This window comes from Peromyscus maniculatus, chromosome 1 (genome assembly GCF_049852395.1).
Source record: "Peromyscus maniculatus bairdii isolate BWxNUB_F1_BW_parent chromosome 1, HU_Pman_BW_mat_3.1, whole genome shotgun sequence".
Classification (NCBI taxonomy): Eukaryota; Metazoa; Chordata; class Mammalia; order Rodentia; family Cricetidae; genus Peromyscus; species Peromyscus maniculatus.
In genome coordinates, this window is record NC_134852.1 from 32,292,099 (window position 1) to 32,314,127 (window position 22,029).

The window sequence follows — 22,029 nt, forward strand, 5'->3', positions numbered from 1 at the left end:
TGTTAATTTGGATTCTCTCTCTAGCTCTCTCTCTCTCTCTCTCTCTCTCTCTCTCTCTCTCTCTCTCTCTCTCTCTGCTTTTTGGTCAATTTGGATAAGGACTTGTCTATCCTGTTGATTTTTCTCAAAGAACAAATTCTTTGTTTCATTGATTCTTCATATTGTTATCTTTGTTTCCATTTATTGATTTCAGCACTCAATTTGATTATTTGCTGGTGTCTGTTTCTCCTGGGTGAGTTTGCTTCTTTTTGTTCTAGAGCTTTCAGGTGTGCTGTTAAGTCGCGAATGTGAGATTTCTCTATCTTCTTTTTGTGGGCAATTAGTGCTATGAATTTTTCTCTTAGCACTGTTTTCATAGTGTCCCATAAGTTTGGGTATGTTGTACATTCATTTTCATTGAATTCTAGGAAATCTTTAATTTCATTCTTCATTTATTCCTTGACCCATTGGTGATTACATTGGGCATTATTCAGTTTTCATGAGATTGTAGGGTTTCTGTAACTTTTGTTGTTGTTGTTGAAATCTAACTTTAAGCCATGGTGGTCTGATAAGATACAGGAGGTTATTTCAAGGTTTTTTTTATATCTTTTGAGATTTGCTTTGTGATCAAGCATGTGGTCAATTTTCAAGAAGGTTGCATGGGGTGCTGAGAAGAAGGTGTATTCTTTTGTGTTAGGGTGGAATATTCTGTAGATATCTATTAAGTCCATTTGAGTCATAATGTCTGTTAGTTCCCTTATTTCTCTGTTAAGTTTCTGTCTGGCAGACCTGTCCATTGCTGAGAGTGGGGTGTTGAAGTCTCCCACTACTAGTGTATGGGGTTTGATGTGTGATTTAAGTTATAGTAATGTTTCTTTTACAAATATGGGCGCTCTTGTATTTGGGGCATAAACATTTAGGATTGAGATTTCACTTTGTGAGATTTTCCCTGTGATAAATATGTAATGTCTTTCCAATCTCTTTTGATTGATTCTAGTTTGAAGTCCATTTTATTAGATGTTAGGATAGCTACACCAGCTTGCTTCTTAAGTCCATTTGATTGGAAAGTCTTTTCCCAGCCTTTTATTCTGAGGTAGTGTCTGTCTTTGAAGTTGAGATGTGTTTCTTGTATACAGCAGAAGGATGTATCTTGTTTTCATATTCATTCTGTTACCTGTGTCTTTTTATAGGTGAATGAGACCATTCATATTAATGGATATTAATGACCAATGATTGTTAATTCCTGTTATTTTTGGTTGTAGTGTTGTAAATTTCCCTTCTTTGGTATTTTTTGGTGTGGTATCTATTGCCTGTATTTTCATGGGGGTATCTAACTTCCTTAGGTTGGATTTTTCCTTCTAGTGCATTCTGTAGGGTTGGATTTGTGGAGAGATATTGTTTAAATCTGGTTTTATCATGGAATATTATGTTTACTCTGTCTATGTTGATTGAGAGTTTTGCTGGGTATAATAGTCTAGATTGCCATCCATGGTCTCTTAGTGTCTGCATAAAGTCTGCCCAGGACCTCCTGGCTTTTAGAGTCTCCATTGAAAAGTCAGGTGTTATTCTTATGGGTCTGTCTTTATATGTTACTTGGCCTTTTTCCTTTGCAGCTCTTAATATTTTTCTCTTTATTCTGTATGTCTAGAGGTTTGATTATTATGTGGTGAAGGGATTTTTTTTTGATCCAGGCTATTCAGTGTTCTGGAAGCTTCTTGTATCTTTATAGGCATTTCCATCTTTAGGTTGGGAAAGTTTTCTTCTATGATTTTTTGAATATATTTTCTGTGCCTTTGAGTTGGTATTCTTCTCCATCTTTTTCTATTATTCTTAAGTTTGGTCTTTTCTTGGTGTCCCACATTTCATGGACATTTTGTGTCATGACTTTGTTGGCTTTAGTGTTTTCTTTGACTAATGAATCTATTTCTTCTATTGTATCTTCAACGCCAAAGATCTGCTCTATTATGTCATGCATTCTGTTGGTTATGCTTGCATCTGTAGTTCCTGTTCATTTACTCAGATTTTCTATTTCAAGCATTCCCTCAGTTTCTCTCTTCTTTATTGTCTCAATTTCAGTTTTTAAATATTGAAATATTTCCCTCACTTGTTTAATTGCTTTCTCTTGGCTTTCTTTAAGGGATTTACTGACTTCTTCCAATTTTTTGTTTGACTTTTCTTTGAATTCTTTAAAAGAATATAATTTCCTCTTTAAAGATCTCTATCTTTTTAAGGTCATTTTTGAGGTCAATTTCTTCTGTGTTGGGATTTTCAGGTCTTGCTGATATAGGTTCTGATATAGCCATATTAGTTTTTATGTTGTTGACTGTGTTTTTGCACTGGTGTCTACCCATCTCTTACTCCACTTAGTGCAAATGGTGTCTGTGTCCAAGGGAGCCACTCTTGATCTCTTGATCTGATCGATACGATTGGTCCTGTGGGAGCTCTTGACCCAATCAGTGCTAAGGCACTCTTTGTCTCAGGGAGCAGCTCTTAGTCCAATTGGTGCTTGTGGGATCTGTCTCAGGGAGTAGGTGCAATCTTGGAATGTGGGTCGGTTGGGAGGGGTGGGGCTTGTGGATTACAGGGTCTGGTGGGGGATGGTGGTAGTCTGACCTGTCTGCAGGGGATCTGCCTGCCACCTGGCCTGAAACTGGGACTGCAATGGGTGGTGGTATTGGGGCTCAGGGTTGTGCCCCTGGATCAAAGCCTAGGGACTGGTGTGTTCAAGTATAAGGATAAAGGCTCACCTCTTCATCCAATCGGGTGCTGGTGGGCTCTGTCTCAGGGAACAGTTTCAGTCTCGGAGGGTGTGTAGGATTTAAGGGATGTGGAGCTTTGGGGTTACAGGGTCTGGTGGGGGATTGTGGTAGTTTGACCTGTCTGCAGGAGGCCTGTCTATTATTTTCTTTCCCCATATTTTAAGGGTTTAATTGGTCTGGAATATTTAATTTCCTGAACCCAGAAGACAATAACATAAAACTCATAGGTTTTATACTTTGATAAAAATAAAATATCACCTATGTAATAAATTTATTGCCATGTATATGTACATATCTATACATATATATGCAACATATATATTATTATTGGGCTGAGGGACTGTGAGGAAACTATAATTGACAGTTCTGATAGTTAATCTGAATATATGATGAGGAACTCAGCTCAATCAATGAGTTCTGGATAAACAGAACTCATATTTCCTGCTCTGCATGTCAGTTTTTGACTTCCATTGTGTCAGGGTTAGAAAGAAAGCTAAAAGTAAAATACTGACAATCTTTATTTAGGGTGAGGAGGTATACTGAAGAAGCAATTTTGTAAGTCTATGACGATTATATTTTGATTTCTAAAGGTGGCTGTGGGAGATGGCAGTCAAGGCTGTGAAGCTTCCCTTGGCTCCAATAAAGTTCATTTAAGATTTTAAAGTCTTGTAACAGCCTGTAAAACTGATTTTTTTTCTAACCATAAATACTGGGGTGACTCAAGGGCTGGTGGGAGACTTTGTATGCCCTATTTTTAAGCTTCTCCTCCACCAGACAAGTAGTAGCTACAATTCTCTCAGCATTCAAAGTCGATTGTTTAACACAGATAGGAGTATCAGATTTCCATGTAGTCAGGTCAGCAGTCAACAGTGGCCCCTAGGATAAATTTTGATACCCTAGTCTAGTCTGATGTAGAACTCACAGAGACCCACCTGTCTCAAATCCTGAGTGCTGGGATTAAATGCATGTGCCACTATGCATGACTACATAGATTTTTATTTGGGGGTGGGTTGATTTTAACAAGACAGGGTTTCTCTGTGTAGTTTTTGGTGCCTTTCCTGGATCTCACTCTGTAGACCCAGATGGCCTCAAACTCACAGAAATCCTCCTGCCTCTGCCTCCCAAGTGCTGGGATTAAAGGCATATGATACCACCGCCTGGCTCCCATAGTATTACTGTATGTGTGGTTCTTTTAGCCTTCCAGTTACTGTGATGAAATGCCACAACCCAAACCAACTTGGCAGTTAGGGGTTTATTTGGCTTAAATGTCTTGGTCAGGATGTGTCATTGAGGGAAGTGCAGGCAAGAACCATGGGGAAAGCTTCCTTGCTTCCACCCACAACTTGCTCAGCTGCTTTTCTTATAGAGGCCAAAGGAAAGGGGCTATCTGCAAGGGGATAGCAACGGGTCATTCTCCACCAAACAGTAATTAAGAAAATGCCTTGCTGGCCATTATAATGGAGGTGATACCTTAAATAAAGTTTTCTCTTTCCATGTGAATTTAGTCTGTCAAATAGACAAAAACTAAACAGCATGTCTTTATTGGTCATCTGTTCCTCTTTCTTTAAAAGGAATGTCAGGTCTTTTTCTTCTTTTTGGATTGAGCTGCTTGTGGTTTGTATTGTTACTATTGTTGAACTGTGAGAGTTCTTTATATATTTTGGCCCACGTTCAGATGTACCATACGTAACATTTTTTGGCACTTGAAAATGATCTTTCCACTATGTTGATCCATGGTCTTTCACTTGTTAATAGTGCTTTATCTGGGGTCCCAACTGTGCGTAGTCTGGAGAAATAGAGTGATATCTTTGATGTCTGTATACAAGACATAATGGTTAAGTCAACTATTTCACATCCACTACCCCATTTATTATAGTGAGACATTGGAAATTTGTCTTGGCTACTCTGAAATAAGCTGCCATTGACTACAATCTTCTATGGGTTACTTCAAACCTGCTCCTCTTTCCAATGTGAAATTTACATCTTGCTACTGACAGCTCCTTGGTGTTTCCTTCCCACAGCCAGTTTAGCCTTCTTATTTATTTATTATTTATTTATTTATTTATTTATTTATTTATTTATTTATTTATTTATTTATTATACAGTGTTCTGCATGCACACCAGAAAAAGGGCAACATATTTCATTATACATGGTTGTAAGGCACCATGTGGTTGCTGGGAATTGAACTCAGGACCTCTAGAAGAGCAGCAAGTGCTCTTAACTCCTGAGCCATCTCTCCATACCCAGTCCAGGAATTATTTCCTGCAGGCAAATACTAATAGACACTGCTTGGTGGAAGGTCAGGTCATTATTCACATTTAAGGTTAACTTACAGGCCTAGCAATGATCATTTACCATGTGTCCTATTATAGTGAAACTGAGACAGAAAACATAGTCACTGAGTCAGGGTCACAAGGGCCATCAGTGGCACAAGCTATCTGTCCAAAACTACATCTACAGGTCCCCATCATGGAGACCTACTAGGTGGCCTTCACTCTTCTGATCATTTCATAGACTCAGGATTCTTATAGGGCTCCCAGATTCATGTTAATCAACTTCAAACACCTGACAAGAATAGCCCACCTGTGGCCAAGCCTGACCTAAATGTCAGCCAGATCCTGAGCTGTATGAGATCTCTGAAAGGCTGTCAGGTTTCTCAGGGAAGCTCAATTGGAAGACTAATCATAGCCTATCTGTAGGACAGCCCTGAACAGCAAAGGCTGGGAGAGCACTGGTCTACACTGAGTAGTGGAGGCCAGTGCAGCTGGAGGGACTCAAACCTTGTCTCTCAAAGCAGGCAATTTGTCAGTGAGGACCAGGAGATAAAATGAGGTCTCTGATTCCAAGTCTTGAGGCTGACCATCACCAAACACTGCAGCCCCGTTCACTCATGAGAAAGTCCTTGCTTCTCCCATACACAGCACAGGAGGCCCCATTATCTCTGAGCACTCAGCCACTCCATCTGCCTTTAATTTGCTTCCTGACTGATTCTCTAAGGATCTGGGTTGGTGGAGAGATAAGAGACTATCTTCGGTTGAAAGACACCCTTGCAAGAATCAGAGGTACTACACAGGGCAATATTCTCTCTGTGGTTAGCACAGCAATGATACCCAAAGCTAAAATCACAACGAACAATTCCAATTCCATGGAGATTGAGGACTCAGTAGTATTAATGTGTGAGCCTATGACTCAGAACATAATCTACCTTGGAGGATAAATGACCAAAGCTTCTCAGAAGAGGACAGGCTGAAGCTGTCTGAGGACAACAGGACTCTAACTTTACTCAGTGTTGTGAGGACTGATATAGGACCTTATGAATGTGACCTGGAACTCAATGAGTGCCTCCCCAAGTGACCCATTCTCTCTGAATGTTACCTGTAAGTATTTTCTGTTTCATCCTGGCCCCAACTACCTAAATACAGACGGCTACAGCTACCATACTCAGTCCTGGTCCCCTTAGATTCATGACACAGACCTACCATACAGATACCTAGGCTGCCAGGGCATCCTGTCCCAGCCCAAGCACATGTAGACAGGCCCAGCATTGACCTTGAATGAGCTGCAGGGACTTCTGCCTAGAGAGGCTCATGGTGATGGAGACAGGGGACATGTAAGACTCAGGTTCAGTGCACATATGACTATGCAGAGGGGATATTTGTGTGTTGTGCTTGAGATAGATCGGGGCTTGTGCTTGTTGAATGAGTACTCTTCCACTAATCTGCAATCTAACTCTGGTGGAAATCTGCTTAATTAAGGTTAAAAGCTCAAAGAGATACTATGGCCATCTACAGGCCAGGATTTCCCTTTCCCTCTGCTGATATCAGGTGTGGCTTTGTTCTGTTTGCTTCAGATGGTCCAGATGTCCCGATTATATCCCACTCAAACATTCATTTCCATTCAAAGACAAACCTCAGCCTCTCCTGCTACACAGATGCTAACCCACCTGCACAGTACTCTTGGTTTGTCAATGGAGAGCTCCAGTCATCCTCCCAAGGGCTTTTTATCCCCAACATCAATACTAATAATAATAGATCCTATTCCTGCTTCGTCTATAACTTTTTCCCTAGAGTGAATTGGACCACAGTCAAGAACATTACAGTCCTTAGTAAGTGGATCTCTGAAATATCAGCATCAGGTTTGTAGTGGAGACTTTTAGCATTCTGGGAGGGTGCAGAAGCATTGAATTTCCAGCCCATGTCTATGGGAACAAGCAAAACTCAGTCTTCCCTTAAGCCCCCTGCTCCATCCCTATGTCTAATGGCCTCATGGTTCTCAGGTTTCTGGCTGAGAAGGATGGAGATTGCAATGTGAGGAGGAGGTTCTCCCAGCCTTGGAAAGCCTTAGGTTGTGTTAGGGACTTTCCATGGTTAGGAGAGCCTCAAGGTCAAGATTTCTTTCTGTGCCTAACACAACCTTTCCTGTCCCCTCCATTTTCATTTTATGACCTCCATGACCTAAAAGGAACACCCAGGGCTTTCAACGGTAATCACTTTCTTTTTCTCCAAATTGGCTGAGAATATTCCCTACAGATGGGGACTAGACCTCTGCTCAGAGGTCTTTTCCTGTCTCATGGGTATCGTGGCTGGCTCAACTTTGACTCCATGGGATGGAAAGAGTGGGTGGAAAATGTGCCTGGGATCCTTGGTCTGAGTCAGGGTGAACTGTGTCACTGACAGTTGATGATGATCTTTTGCTTACTCTTCTCAAGGTCCAAAAAACAAATGCCAGCTGAGTGTGGTGGCACACATTTTTGATGCCAGCACTGAGGAGGGAGAGGCAGGTAGATAGTGAGTTTGAGCTCAGCCTCATCTACATAGCAAGTGCCAAGTGAGCTAAGACTGTACAGTGAGACCCTGTCTCAAAAATATCAGTACTGAGGATTAGAGTGGCAGGCTGTGGTCAGTACTGTGATTATTTACTTCTACTATGTAGTATTTAATCCATATCCATAGGGCAGGAAATACATTTTTCCTACAAACAGAAATTCTTCAGTCAAACTCCTTCTCCCAGTCCTGAGGTCTAGCCTTTAACACCTTTAAGATTATGTGGGCATAACCCCATGACAAATTATTTAATAAAAACAAACAGAAGGCTATTTCATAAAAGAGGGACCTGACTGTTCACACTTACCAAAAGTGTGAGCAAGAATTCCCACAAATATCATTGGGAAATATATTCCCTCTACCATGAGATTTCTGGACATGTGGTGTGAAGAGGCTCCCAGTTTGGAATCTACACAAATACCCTGAGTTAGGGTCACTGTGGGTGATCTTGGTAGGAATAAGATACAGCTCTCTCCTTACAGAATATATCTTGAACCCAAACATGTGACCTTCCAGAGGGCCACTTCTTTCTATGGGCCCTGTGAGCTGGATGAGATCTCTGAGGGTGAAGGACTCTCAGCTGGTTCCCTCCATATTTATCCACAGATCCAGTGACTCCACCCTTCATCCAAGTCACCAACACCACAGTCAAAGATATGACCTCTGTGTTCCTGACCTGCTTGTCAAACGACACTGGGATCTCCATCCATTGGCTCTTCAAAGGCCAGAGTGTGGAGCTCACAGACAGGGTAAGGCTGTCCCAGAACAACAGCACCCTCCAAATAGACTCTGTGAGGAGTGAGGATTCTGGGGATTATCAGTGTAAAGTATCCAATCAAATCAGTTCCAAGAGGAGTGACCCCATCCAGCTGGACATAAAACGTGAGTGATCTCTGTTCCCTCCTTACTCCATAGTGTTGGGGATGGGGGCAGTTTCTTTATCAACAGAGTACAGACTGGGTCAAAGTCACAAGGAGAAAAATATGGTTCAAGCCAGCTTGGTGATGGATGCATGTTAATCTCATGATAGCACACCAAGCAAGCTGAGCACAGTGCTGCATGCCTTAAACCCCAACATAGCAGAGGCAGAGACAGTTGGATCTCTATGAGTTCCCAACCACCCTGGTCATTGTAGCCAGTTTCAGGTTACAGCCAGAGCTACATAGTGAGACCCTACCTCAAAAGAGAGAGAGCCTGAAGCAGGAGGCATAGAAGTACAAGGCCACTCAACTGAATGGACCAGGCTCTGCTGACTCCCCATGGGTGACCTTGCTTTGGAGGAGGTGGAAATGGGGGGTTGTTTGGGAAGGAAAGCTGGGGGCTGGAGGCAGGAGGAAAGGGGAATCTGTGGTTGGTATGTAAAATGAATAGAAAAATCTCTGAATAAAAAAAAAGCAGTACAAGGCCAGCCCAGATTACATTGTGAGACTCTCTCAATAATAACAACAATAGATGTCAATATAGCAAATAAATAGAAATGTAATGTGAATAAAAGTTTAGGGTCTGAGTCAGACACACAGTAAAATATTCATGTTACTCTACACCTCCTCCTACACATTTAAATCTTCTTTAGATTATTTCCAATACCTAATATGCATACTGCATAGACACTAGTCTTTTTTTTAACTGGGTCCAAGTTGACAATAGTCTTATTGTGTTGAGCAGAGGACCATGATAAAAGGAAACAATACATTTTTCACTGTAGAGATACATTTCCACGTAGTTTGTTTCCAATGTTTCAATCCCTAAATATCAAATCCATAGATAGAAAGGACCTGTATTAAGTTTCTTACTATGTTTGCATATTTATTTGTGTGCATGTCCCACAGCTATGTGTGGAGGTTAGGGGACAATTTGTAGGAGCCAGTTATCCAGGGACAGGGGACTGAACTCAGGTGGGTGAGCAAGCCCTTTATCTACAAAGCCATTTCACTGGCCCACATTTGTTTGTACATTTATTTCTGTGTAGCAGTTGGGAATAGGTACTGAGATGGAGTACGGCAGGCACTCTTCCCAACTGAGCCATCTTGGTGGCCCATATACTGAGTTTCTTAACCTCATGCTGACATTTGCAGCATGACCTCCTTGCACAAAGCTCTTTTTTCTGATGACTGTTTTTTGTGGTGTATAGTGGTATATGTGTATATATATATGGTTTATGGAACTGGACAGATAGCTCAATATTTAAGAGCCCTAGCAGCTCTTCCAAAGGACAGATGTTCAATTCCCAGCACCCACATGGCAGCTTATTACTGTCTGTAACTAAGGTCCAAAAATTCAACACCCTATTCTGTCCTCCTCAGGTACCAAACATGCATGTTCTGCAGAGACATATAAGCAGCCAAAACGCCCATATGATGCATCTGTCATCATAACAAAGACACCATTCGAAATCCAATTTCAAGATGCTTTCATCCTGTCTCCTAAAAGTCTGATGACTTTCAGCTCTGATCCATTTTAGGTCTTTGATCCATTTAGAGTTGATTTTTATATGTTGTTAGGTGAAGGCTTAGCTTCATTCTTTTATCTGGATATCCCATTTTCCCAACATCCCTTGTTTAATTGATCATTCCTTTATCCTTGAACAAACTTAGCAGACTGATCAAAACTCATCTGGTCACAGAGGGTCAGATGGACAGCAAGATGCCTTCCAAGTTCTGTAACTCAATAGGGCAACTCTGTTTCACACCTAGTAATTCAAAAGAGCCAGAAGAAATGAATGTTTGTAACAAATAGAAAAAGTGACAGATGAAATGGTGGATATGCCAGCTGTTCAGATCTGACACATATTATAATATATATGCAAAACTGTGCCCCATAAACACACATATTGATCATATCAACTAATCTTTAATTTAATCATGACCAGTGTGCATGAGCAATTGTGGGCTTTCTGATTCTATAGCACTGATCTGTATGTCTGCCTTTATGTCAGCAGTAGACTATTTTGATTGTTGCAGCTTTGTACTAAAATTATGAAATCATGCAGGATGTCCTGCAATTTTATTCCTTTTTCTTTTTCTTTTTTTACTCTTTCACAACTGAGACTTTATTGGTTGAGTACACAGACATTTCAATTCTTAAAACATGGACCCAAACTCTAAGAGTCATACATTGTGTTCACGTACCCAAAAGAGCCATGTATTGTTTCTCTTTGAACTTATTCCAGTGATGTTCCATCCTAAACTTGGCAAGTTTTCCCTAAGACCTCACATAACAATCAAATGCTCACAAACATTAATTCCACTGACTCACAATTTTATGCCACATACAGTACATATTCAAAATTTCAATCTTTCACAGCACATTATCACAACTGTTAGGAAAATGGACTGCCATGACCAGAGACAGTTCTGACAGGGCAAGGACCAAGGAGTGGTTTTTTAGGATACAGTTCTACTAGAAACATGAGACCAGAAATAACTGAAAATATTCCAGACACAAATGCATGACCAAGACTCCAAGTATGCTTTGTGTTGAAGGATATAAAACTAGCCCCCTCGGTGGTCTGGGGGTAAGGGGAGAGGGTTGGAGGGGGAGAATAGGGGAACCCGTGGCTGATATAGAACTGAATGGTATTGTAAAATAAAATAAATTAAATTAAAAAAAAAAACTAGCCCCCTCTACGGAATGTTATGGTGACCCCCGGAACAGTCACAACCTCTCCTGATTCAGTATCCTGCTTTTTTCTGGTTGTACCAAAAAATAAACAACCAGCAAGTGATTTAGCCTCTTAAAAAAAATCATTTACACTTAAAAAATGGGATGAGGCGGGACTTCCTCCCACCTTTTAAAAATGTCTCTAGAGCTACTAAAAAAACTCGCATTTACAAAATAGTTGATAAAAATATTCCTCTGGATTGTACAAGAAGGGACACTGACAGACACGATGGATGGTTAGTCGGACTTGGCTTCTTTCTCTTCACCTTCAGAGGCTAGACTCTGGTTCTCAGCCTCTCCATTTTCTGCAGGCACATCTGTGGTTTGCTGGTCAGCCACCTCTGCCTGTTTGCCCTTTGTTCCCCTCTTCCCTTTTGTTTTCACTTTTTTGTCTGATGGTTTATCCTTTCCCGCCGCCTTCTTCAGCTTCGCATCCACCTTGGCAGGGGCGGGCTTGGCCAACAGCCTCACCAAGAGCCGCTTGGGCTCTGCCTTCGCCGCTCCAACCACGCTAACCTTCCTCTTGGGCGTCTTGGCGGCGCTGAGTGGGAGGCGCGTGCGAGGCCGAACACCTCACGGAGCTACACCGCCTCGGCCGCCCCGGCACGAACTCAAGATACTTTTAAAGCCAGGTATGGTACTTGCCTCTAACTCCAGCTCTTGGGAGCAGAGACAGGTGGATCTCTGGGAGTTGGAAGCCACCCTAATCTATATAATGAGTTCCAGGACAGATAGAATGGACTTTTCTATTTCTGTGCAAAATGCCACTGGGGTTTTGATCTGATGTGCATAGAACTGATAGACTACATTCAGTGATACTGTCATCTATTTTTTAAAAAAGTCTTTCAGACAGGCTAGCTCATGCCTGTAATTCCAGCCACTCAAGAAGCTGAAGCAGGAAGGAGTACCAAAGTTCTAAGAGTGCCCACCATAACCATTCAGGCCAGCCTGGTTAATTTAGTGACATCCTGTTTCTAAATAAAAATTAAAAGGCAGAGCTTAGAGTACAGCACAATAGTAGAGCATTGCTCACCGTGCACAAAGCCCTGGGTTCAATCCCAGTACTGCAGAACAACAGTGATAATGAGATTAAGTCTTCCAACCCATCAACCCCAATGGCTGTCATTTCTTGTCTTCTTTCATCATCTCTTAATTGGGAGTTTGCTGAGTGCAAGTCTTTTATCTTCTTGGTGGAGTTAATTCTAAGTATTTTATTCTTTTTGGTGCTTTCATAAATAAATACTTTCTTCATTTCCGTTCCAATTATTCACTGTCAAGGCTGGGACTGTTGCTCAGGTGCTAAACCCTTGCCAGGCATGCAAAAGGCCATAGGTTCAAGCTCCACTACTGCCAGGAAAATCAAAAATCTAATTGTTCATGGTCAATAATAGTATACAGAAATACATCTCATTTGGGCATGTTCTTTTCATTAGCCAACAATTTTGCTAGTTTTATTCATTTAGTTCTGAGAACTTTCTGTACAATGTTAAGGATTTTCTATAAACAAGTCCTTGTCATCTACTATCTATCTATCTATCTACCTATCTACCACCTCATAATTGGGCACGTTCATTTCATTGCCTAACCTAATGGCTCTGTGTAGCATTCTTAAGAGTCTCTTGAACAGAAGTGGTCACAGCAGCATCCTGTGTTCTTCTTGATCTTAGAGAGAAAGAGCCAGTCTCCCCATTTAATATGATATTGGCTGTGGGTTTCCATGTGCTGCCTTTGTTATAGCAAGATGGACTTCTATCATGTTTTCTATCATGAAAAACAATTTTTTCAAAGTTTTTATCATCAATGTCTCTGAAATTTTGTCAAGTTTTTCTTGATTCAATCTTATTGGTTATTCGATTCAATTCCATCTCTAAAGAACCAGTTTTTTGTAGGAATTTGTCCCTTGCATCTAGGCCACTCAACAGTGAGCATATAACTACTGAGTGCTCTTGAAATTCTTCGTATTCTTGAGAATGGATAGTGAGGTCTCACATTTTAGTAATATCCAACTCCTGTAAATAGAATGATATCAGACACAGAAGTTAGACAAATATTAATTGAATCCTTGGCTTTTGAAAGTGCTAATTCAGAATGCAAAAGGTTGATTAGGCCTTTAAATGCAAGATCAGCACTCATAGATAAATTGTGACAAAATACATCTGATATTGGATCTCATGAGTATGATGCTATTTTGATAGGAGAAGTAATTTCTAGAAATTTTAAGAAAATCAAAATGTCAGATGTTTTAATTGTGGTAAACAAATTCATCTAAAAAGAGCTTGTAGGCAAGTTATTCCAAAAAAACGATGCTTTTTCTAGAGATCATGCAAAGAGAAGGACCCAGCCTTCTGGAGTATGTAGAAGGTGTGGCAAAAGCTGACACTGGACTAATGAAAGCAGATCAAAGGGACAGACAAGGTAACCCTTTTCCAACAGGAAACAACTTGGGGGCGACTCACAGGTCCCAATATCAAATTTGGTTCAATAATTCCCTGTTATCATGGAGGGAACTCCTCCACAGAGTAATTAAGAACCTAATTCCTGTTGCCAAAAGCCATATGTATGACAAAACAGCTTCAATAGATAAATTCAATAAAACAAAATTTTCAAGAGAGACAATAAAACAAGTATTTTGACAAAATTCTATAAATGATCATAGACCAAAGTTTAAAATACAAAAAATAAAATGGCATTGAAACTGAGGGTTTGAAAGACACAGGTATAATTGTAACAACAATTTCACTGAAATCTTGGCATCCAAATTGGCCTCTTCAGGAGGTCAATATTCAGCTCCTAGGGATTGGAACTCTATCTCAGGTAAAACAAAGTAGAAGATGGGTTGAGTGTATAGGGCCAGAAGGACAGATAGGAAAATTAAAGCCATATGTGGCTAATATAGCCATGAATTTATGGGGATGTGATTTGTTGCAGTAATGGAAAAGACAGATTAACATTCCCCCAATCTCAGAAACAAATTATAAAATAAAGATTGCTTCTGAGAGAAATATTAAAAGGTATTATCAAGAACAGTCACAGACTGTTCAAGTTGTACATAAACGGAAGACAACAGCTGTTGGTCTTCCAAGGTACCAACAGCTCTACCCTTAAAATGGTTAACTGACAAACCTGTGTGGATGGAACAATGGCCTCTGACATCAGAAAGATTCCAGGCCTTAGAACAGCTGGTACAGGAACAGCTAAATGCTCAACATATTGAAGAATCACCAGTCCTTGGAATTCTCCTATATTTGTCATTACAAAGAAAACTGGAAAATGGAGAATGTTAACAGATTTAAGAGCCATAAATTCAGCTGATGGACTCTTTACAGCCTAGAATTCCCTTGCCCTCTCTATTAGCTAAAGGATGCTCTATTATAGTGATTGATTTAAAAGACTGTTTTTTTACTATACCTTTACAAGAACAGGAGAGAGGAAAATTAGCCTCCACAGGGCCTACTTATAATAATTCCCAGCCTGTTAAAAAGCTGCAATGGAAAATTCTTCCACAAGGTATATTAAACAGCCTCACCTTATGTCAATATTTTGGACAACAGCCATTGGAAATAGTTCAGAAACAGTTTCCTGAATCCGCAATTTATCATTATATAGATGATATCTTACTAGCTGATTTAGATGCAAATACCTTAGAAAAATGTTTAAAGAAACAAAGAAAATTTTGCCTTCTTGGAGACTACAAATTCCCTCTGAAAAAATACAAAGAGGAGATTCCATTAATTACCTAGGATGTAAGATAGGTTTACAAAAACGTGAACTACAAAAAGTACAAATCAGGAGAGATAATTAGGAACTCTTAATGATTTCAAGAATTGCTGGGCGACTTTAACTGGCTATAGCCTACACTTGTATTGAAAAATTAAGAACTAAGTAATTTATGTTAAACCTTACAAGGTGATAAGGACTTAAATAGTCCAAGAAAACTATCAGCTGAGATTGAGAGAGAATTGGCATTGGTAGAAAAGGAATTACAGAATGTACATGTGGATCGCTTGGATCCAGAGCTTGACTGTATCCTGGTCATGCTACCCTCCACACATTCTCCTACAGAAATTCTTATGCAGAGAGAAGATAAACAGAGTGAAAAATTAAAGTTCTATGTAGAAATGGTTTCTGAATTGAATCTGAAAGGAAAATTGAGACTTTGTCAATTAACAGGAATGGACACAACAGAAATTATAGTACCTTTTGCTAATGCTAAAATTTCCTCATCATGGATAGAAAATGAACCTTGGCAACGAGCTTGCAGTAATTTCTTGATAAAAATTAGCAACAAATATCTCCAAAGCAAGAGACTTCAGTTTATAAGAAGAACTAATTGGATTCTTCCTCACATTATGTGAGGAACACATATTTCTGGAGCCCCTACATTCTGTACTGATGCAAATAAATCAGGAAAGGCAGATTATAAGTCAGGAAATTTAAATAAAGTAACTCAAAACCCTTATGAATCCATTCAAAAATCCGAAATATATGCTATTCTCATGGTATTGTAGATTTTCCAGAAACTCTTAATACAGTTACTGACTCTCTGTATCATGAATATTAAAGGGTCTTATTAATAAAAACAAACCCAGGGCCAGGTATTGGGGTGAATACTGGAAGATCAGAAAAGCAGAACAAGCCACTGCCACCTCACCTTGCCAGTATCTCAGTTGATCCTTTTTCCTCAGACTGGAAGCCTCTGAGTCCTTATCCAAATGGATCTCAGCTGAACTGCTTCTCAAAAGCCTGAATGCTTAACCAGGCTTTAGCTCCTAGTCCTCATACCTTATATAACTTTCTGCTTTCTGCCATCATTTGCTGGGATTAAAGGCTCTTGTTACCACACCTGGATGTTTCTAGTGTGGCCTTGAACTCAGAGATCCAGGCGGATCTCTGCCTCCTGAATGCTAGGATTAAAGGTGTGAATGCCACCATTTTCTAGCCTCTATGTCTGTCTAGTGGCTGTTCTGTTCTCTGACCCCAGATAAATTTATTAGGGTGCACAATATATTGGGAAATATATTATCACCACAACTTTCAATATGCAATTATTTTACATAATGATAATGTTGAACTTATTCCAGATGATCCACAATCAACTTTGTTATTTATTGAATTACCTAAAATAATTAGAAATAGAAAACATCCTGTGTATATAACACATATCAGGTCCCATATGGATCTACTACCAGGCCCTCTACCACAAGGTAGTCATGGAATTGACCAGCTGTTGGTAGGAAATATGCTAGAAGCCTCAAAATTTCATTAAAAACACCATGTTAGTGCGGTGGTGCCTCATGCCTTTAATCCCTGCACTTGGAGAGGCAGAGACAGACAGATCTCTGTGAGTTTGAGGCCAGCCTCGTCTACAGAGTGAGATCCAGGACAGGCACCAAAACTACATAGAGAAACCCTGTCTCAAAAAACAAACAATAAAATAAAATAAAATAAAAAATAAAAAACACCATGTAATAGCAAGGATTTAAAGAAAATTTTACTATCACTTGGCAATAAACCAAGGAAATGATAAGGAAATGTCCTACTTGCTCTTTGTATAACTCCACTACCTGCAGGACATAATCCTAAGGGTACTCAGAGAAACAAAATTTGGCAAACAGATATGTTTCATTTTGCAGTATTTGAACATTTAAGTATGTATGCCATACCATAGACATGTATTCGGGATTTCAATGGGAAACTGCTTTGAGTTCTGAAGAGGGTGATTCTGTAATCACACCTTTTTTACAGGTTATGGCCATTATGGAAACAACTGTGTAAATCAAGGCTGACAATGCTCCAGCATATGTCCCTACTAAAGTGAAACAGTTGTTTTCATATTACAACATAAAACACACTACAGGTATACCACCAAATCCTACAGGACAATCAGATCTAATCGTACTTTACAAGAAATGCTTAAAAAACAGAAAGGGATAATAAGGACCCCCAAAGATAGATTGCACAATGCTTTATTAACTTTAAATTTTTAAAATGATAATGAGAAAGGGACAGCAGCTATGCAGAGACATTGGATAGTAGGAAAAATGCTGAACTAAATCAGCCTGTATACATTAAGGAGGTGTTGAATTCAGAATAGAAACCAGGATATGTGTTATTTTGGAGAAGAGGTTTTGCTTTTGTTTCCGCAGAAGAAAAGCTATGGATGTCATCAAAATTGATAAAGATTGGATTTGAACATGAGAGTGCTCTTGATTAGTAGAGATGATAGCTCATCGAACAGTATGGCAATTCAACTTCACAAAAAGGAAACTCCCTAAATTTAAGATACGGGCAGTGTTTTGTTTTGTCTCTCCAGGAAAATAAAAGCATCCAAATAAGGAATCTAAAGACAATGCCCTAAGAAAAAGAGCAAATTGGTCTAATGGTAGAGCACACTTCCAATAAGATAAAATCTCATAAATCTTCCCAAATGTTTGTTTCTGCTGTTTTCTACAAACATACAAGGGAAAAATAGTCTTTTTGTAGTCCCACTTCAATTAAAAATTGAAGCTGGTTTTGGAGATGGAGCATGGCTCTCTCCTTCTCTAAACCCATGCATCCTTGTTAAAGGATAATTTAAAATCTCTGTCTCATGTCAGAAGAGATTGAAACAGAAGAAAAATAAAAATTAGGGACTGTTCTATTGCTACTAATCTCATAAAACTTTAGTTTTATTTTGCCTCTTTGAAATTTTTCTTAAGATATAAATATTATCCCAAAATTTATCATATATAGATATAGATATTTAAACTTTCTGTCATGATATTAATGATCAGATAGAGTACTACTGATTCTAGAAACAGGCTTCATCTAGATTCTTATACATGATTTTCAGCTTGAGTCTGAAGCAGGTAACTAAGAACTAAGTTTGTGTACTCCAGTTGTATTTAATAGATTGTGGTCCCTTAACCTTGCTGATATCTGCTACATATGACATTTAAATTGTTTACATTTCCTGCAGTAAACAGTGACAATTCCTAACAGTGACTTTTGAAGTCTGCAAAAGATGCTTGGGGACCCAAAATGATGAATACACCTGGATTGTGATGATGCCACTAAGCTGGCAAACACCACCCAAAGATCAGCTATGGACTACAAACTACTCAGGACAATTTCAAGTCAGTTAGCTAAGATTGTCCAGCCTCAAAGACTACTCCACCCAGGACTTCAGATAAACCTTGACTTATCCCATCACATCGAGACTGGACAACAGCTAGCTTACCCACAATGTGACCATTTTCTTAATTTTCTCTGGATCCCCTAAAGATGATGTCACCCCCAGGCAGTAGAATGTAATTTTATGAACACAACACCCACATTTCCAAAAGGCAGAGTGGTTGGGTTTTGGACATTCAATGGATGTTTGTCATCATTTAGAGGGGTTGGTCACAAGTTGTTGAGGGGCATACTAAACAATGGAAATGAGATTCAGGAATCTTGTTCTGAAAAGAAAAAGGGGGATATAGTCATGATAGGATAAAAGAATAGATCATTGTGTCAACTTTAAAACTAGAAAAATGACTACTAGTCTCAAATATTTCACATTGGTATGCATTTTCATATATTATGATACAAATTTCATATATATGATACAAATTTAAGGTTATTTTTGTTATGCTATATAAATGTTTCTACTCTTATGTGAGGTATTTTTGTATATTGAAACAAATCTAAGGTTATTTTTGTCATACTGTATTATATGCTCCTATTACTTATTTAAAGTATTGTACCTATGGCACTCATTTGTAAATGTAAAGTTCTAGTCCTAGAAACCTATATAGGATAATAAAGAAATATAGATTAGTAGTTAGTTAGTCATCTATAACAATCAAACTTACAGTCATGTTAGGTATCTTTACAAGGTCAAAGAGAGACACATTTTAAATAGATAGATTGTCTTCAAATACTTTAGAGACCTACAGACTATTACACTTTAGTGTTTTAATGACAGCACTTTTCTTAACAGTGAGACATGTCTGCTCCTGGCAGCCCTGATCTAATTCATAAAAGGATGATGGCCATCAAAGAACCTCCATATGGAGTTTTCTTTCTTTATAGCAAAAGCTAGCACTTTGGGCGAGAAACTGCCCTTGTCTCAACTGCTGATGGTATGTTGTCCAAACTGGACAAGCAGGACATGAAAGAAGGTGACTGTCAAACTTTGCCAAGACAAAGTAGGACAGTCCTTCAAAAATTCCCACTTCATAGTAACGTCTGTCAGATATTCTAACTCTGGAGGCCAAAGATGGATGCCCCAATGTTACAGAGGAACCTTGGGTGACTGTCCAGGTAGCCAGGTGACTCTTGTTTCTATAGTTTTGGAAGTTGCTACCTCTGCACTTTCTGCTTACTCAGGTAAATTATATACTTCTTGGTGGGTCTCTGATCGACGTGAAGACTAGATAGGTATAGTTGTTTCCCTTAGACATAATAGAAAGTACATTAGATACAAAACTTTGGACTCTTCAAGAGAGGATATATAATGAAATATTTTTCTAAAATTACCAAATATTAATGGACTGGACATTGTAGTCAATATATTGTAAATGTATTTCATACTTGGTAATTGCTTTTATTGTATACAGTTTTGCATTGTTAGAATTAAAACCTTTCCTTTTTACTTTAGAGAAAAGGGAGAAAAGTTGGAAGAGACTTATCTGTACAGACTATAGACTGTGCCAATAAAGCAACCTTGAATATAGAATGGAGTCAGCATTTGACTGACCAGGATTAGCCATAAAGTTCTTGGAGGACTTTGCGGGGCAGCTAGAGAGGACAGGAAGAGACTTGGGAGAAGTTCAGGGAAACTTGTGGTGCTGGAGTTTACCGAGAATGTAGAGAGAGGGTCAGCCAATTGCTCCTCTTTCCCTGAAATTTTCAGGTCTTTATCTCAGTTTCTGAATCCTGGGTTTTTATTATTCTAGAACAAATTAGGTAATGGTTTCATCTGGCAGCTACACTGGCAATATAATTGCCCACCCATCCTGAGACAAAGGCTCTATAACCTGAAGGACAGAAATCAGGCTGGGATTGACTGGCTGATATGAGCTATTAGGGACACTGTTAACATCACCCATCAATATTAGAACCTGGAAGACAATACAGGAAGGACAGACAGACATCACTGGGAAAACTGTTGCTGTGGGATGTTCTGTATGTCAAATGTGTTGCTCTGATTGGTTTAGTAAATAAAACACTGACTGGCCAGTAGCCAGGCAGGAAGGATAGGTGGGGCAAGCAGAGAAGAGAACTAGGAGAAGTGGAAGGCTGAGGAGGGGACAGCGCAGCCACCACCATGACAAGGGAGATGTAAGGTACCAGTAAGCCACGAGCCACATGGCAAAGGATAGATTAATAGAAATGGGTTAATTTAACATAGAAGAAGTAGATAACAAGAAGCCTGCCATGGCCATACAGTTTATAAGTAATATAAGATTCTCTGTGTTTATTTTATAAGTGGGCTACAGGATTGCTGGGGTTTGGCGGGACCTGGAGAGAAGCTCTCCAGCTACAAACTGTTTTTTTAAAAACAAGGTCAGACAAGACTGTATTCATAGGAATGTAAAGAAAGAGACTGTCAGGCCCTAGGGTCTGATATAGGGCTCTAGGGACTTTCATGAGTTGTAACACATTCTGAGATGGGCTTCACAGTGATGCAGCTGCTTTTGAGTCACCCACACTATTATTCTCACTAAGGTTCACTAAGAAGCTAGACTAGGCTTTAACTGTTTCATTGGTCTATTGCATAGTTGCCACCTGTGTGGTTGTGGTGGTTTGAATGTAGTTGGCCCCCATAATGTCAGAGGGAGTGGCACTACTAGGAGGTGTGGCTTTGTTGGAGTGGATATGGCCTTCTTGGAAGAAGTGTGTCGCTGTGGGGGTGGGATTTGGGGTTTCCTATGCTCAGGATACCACTAATTGGCTCAGTTGACTTCCTATTTCCTGCAAGATGTAGCACTCTCAGCCCCAGTGCCACATCTGCCTGCACTCTGCCATGTTCCCCATCATGGTGATAATGGACTGAACCTCTGAAACTGTAAACAAGCCACAACAACTAAATGTGTTCTTTAGAAGAGTTGCAGTGGTCATGGTGTCTCTTCACAGTCATCAAAACCTGAAGTAGGACAGTGGTGAAAGCCATTTCTTCCCACATCTCAGGAAAAGTCACACAATATCATTCCACATGGAACCAAGAACAAGCAGTGTTTGTTTTCCTGTACAAAACTTAGTTCACTTAGCGTATTACCCCCCAGGTCCATCCATGTTCTCAAAACACAGAATTTACTTCTTTAAAAAGCTCAGTTGTGCCGGGCGGTGGTGGCGCACGCCTTTAATCCCAGCACTTGGGAGGCAGAGGCAGGCGGATCTCTGTGAGTTCGAGGCCAGCCTGGTCTACCAAGTGAGTTCCAGGAAAGGCGCAAAGCTACACAAAGAAACCCTGTCTCGAAAAACCAAAAAAAAAAAAAAAAAAAAAGCTCAGTTGTATTACAGTGTGTTCATATATCACATTTTCTTTATCCAGTCATCCACTGATGGATGAGTTCTTAATTTTCCATTCTTGCTTTTCGAGTGACAAAGCAAGGAATAATATAGATCTTTGCTCTGTCTTCAACAGATCATTAGTCCCTGTGTTTTACACACCCCAGAGTGGGACCACTGGATCACACAGCTGACATTGCCTTTGGTGCACAGAAAATTTCAGTTTTTGTGAGGCCTGATTTGTTGTTTAGTTGTTATTGTCACCTCTGCTTTTGTGTCATGGTCAAGAGTATCATTGCCAAATCCAATGTCACTGAGCTTACATCACAGA

General features: G+C 39.7%; 1 protein-coding gene and 1 pseudogene across 5 annotated transcripts in view; one reads left to right on the plus strand and one right to left on the minus strand.

Moving 5' to 3' along the window:
• Positions 1–22,029, plus strand: part of LOC102924043 (cell adhesion molecule CEACAM21-like) — a 41,160-nt gene that overhangs the window by 13,873 nt on the left and 5,258 nt on the right. For 4 of the 5 annotated variants that reach the window (XM_076573648.1, XM_076573644.1, XM_076573646.1 and 1 more), the window contains 2 exons: positions 8,169–8,444; positions 13,539–13,637. In XM_076573648.1, the coding sequence (XP_076429763.1) occupies positions 8,169–8,444; positions 13,539–13,637 (375 nt within the window). The remainder of the gene's footprint in view (positions 1–8,168; positions 8,445–13,538; positions 13,638–22,029) is intronic. The other variant, XM_076573645.1, reaches the window with a different exon arrangement.
• LOC121824848 (non-histone chromosomal protein HMG-14 pseudogene) lies at positions 10,573–12,329 on the minus strand (annotated as a pseudogene).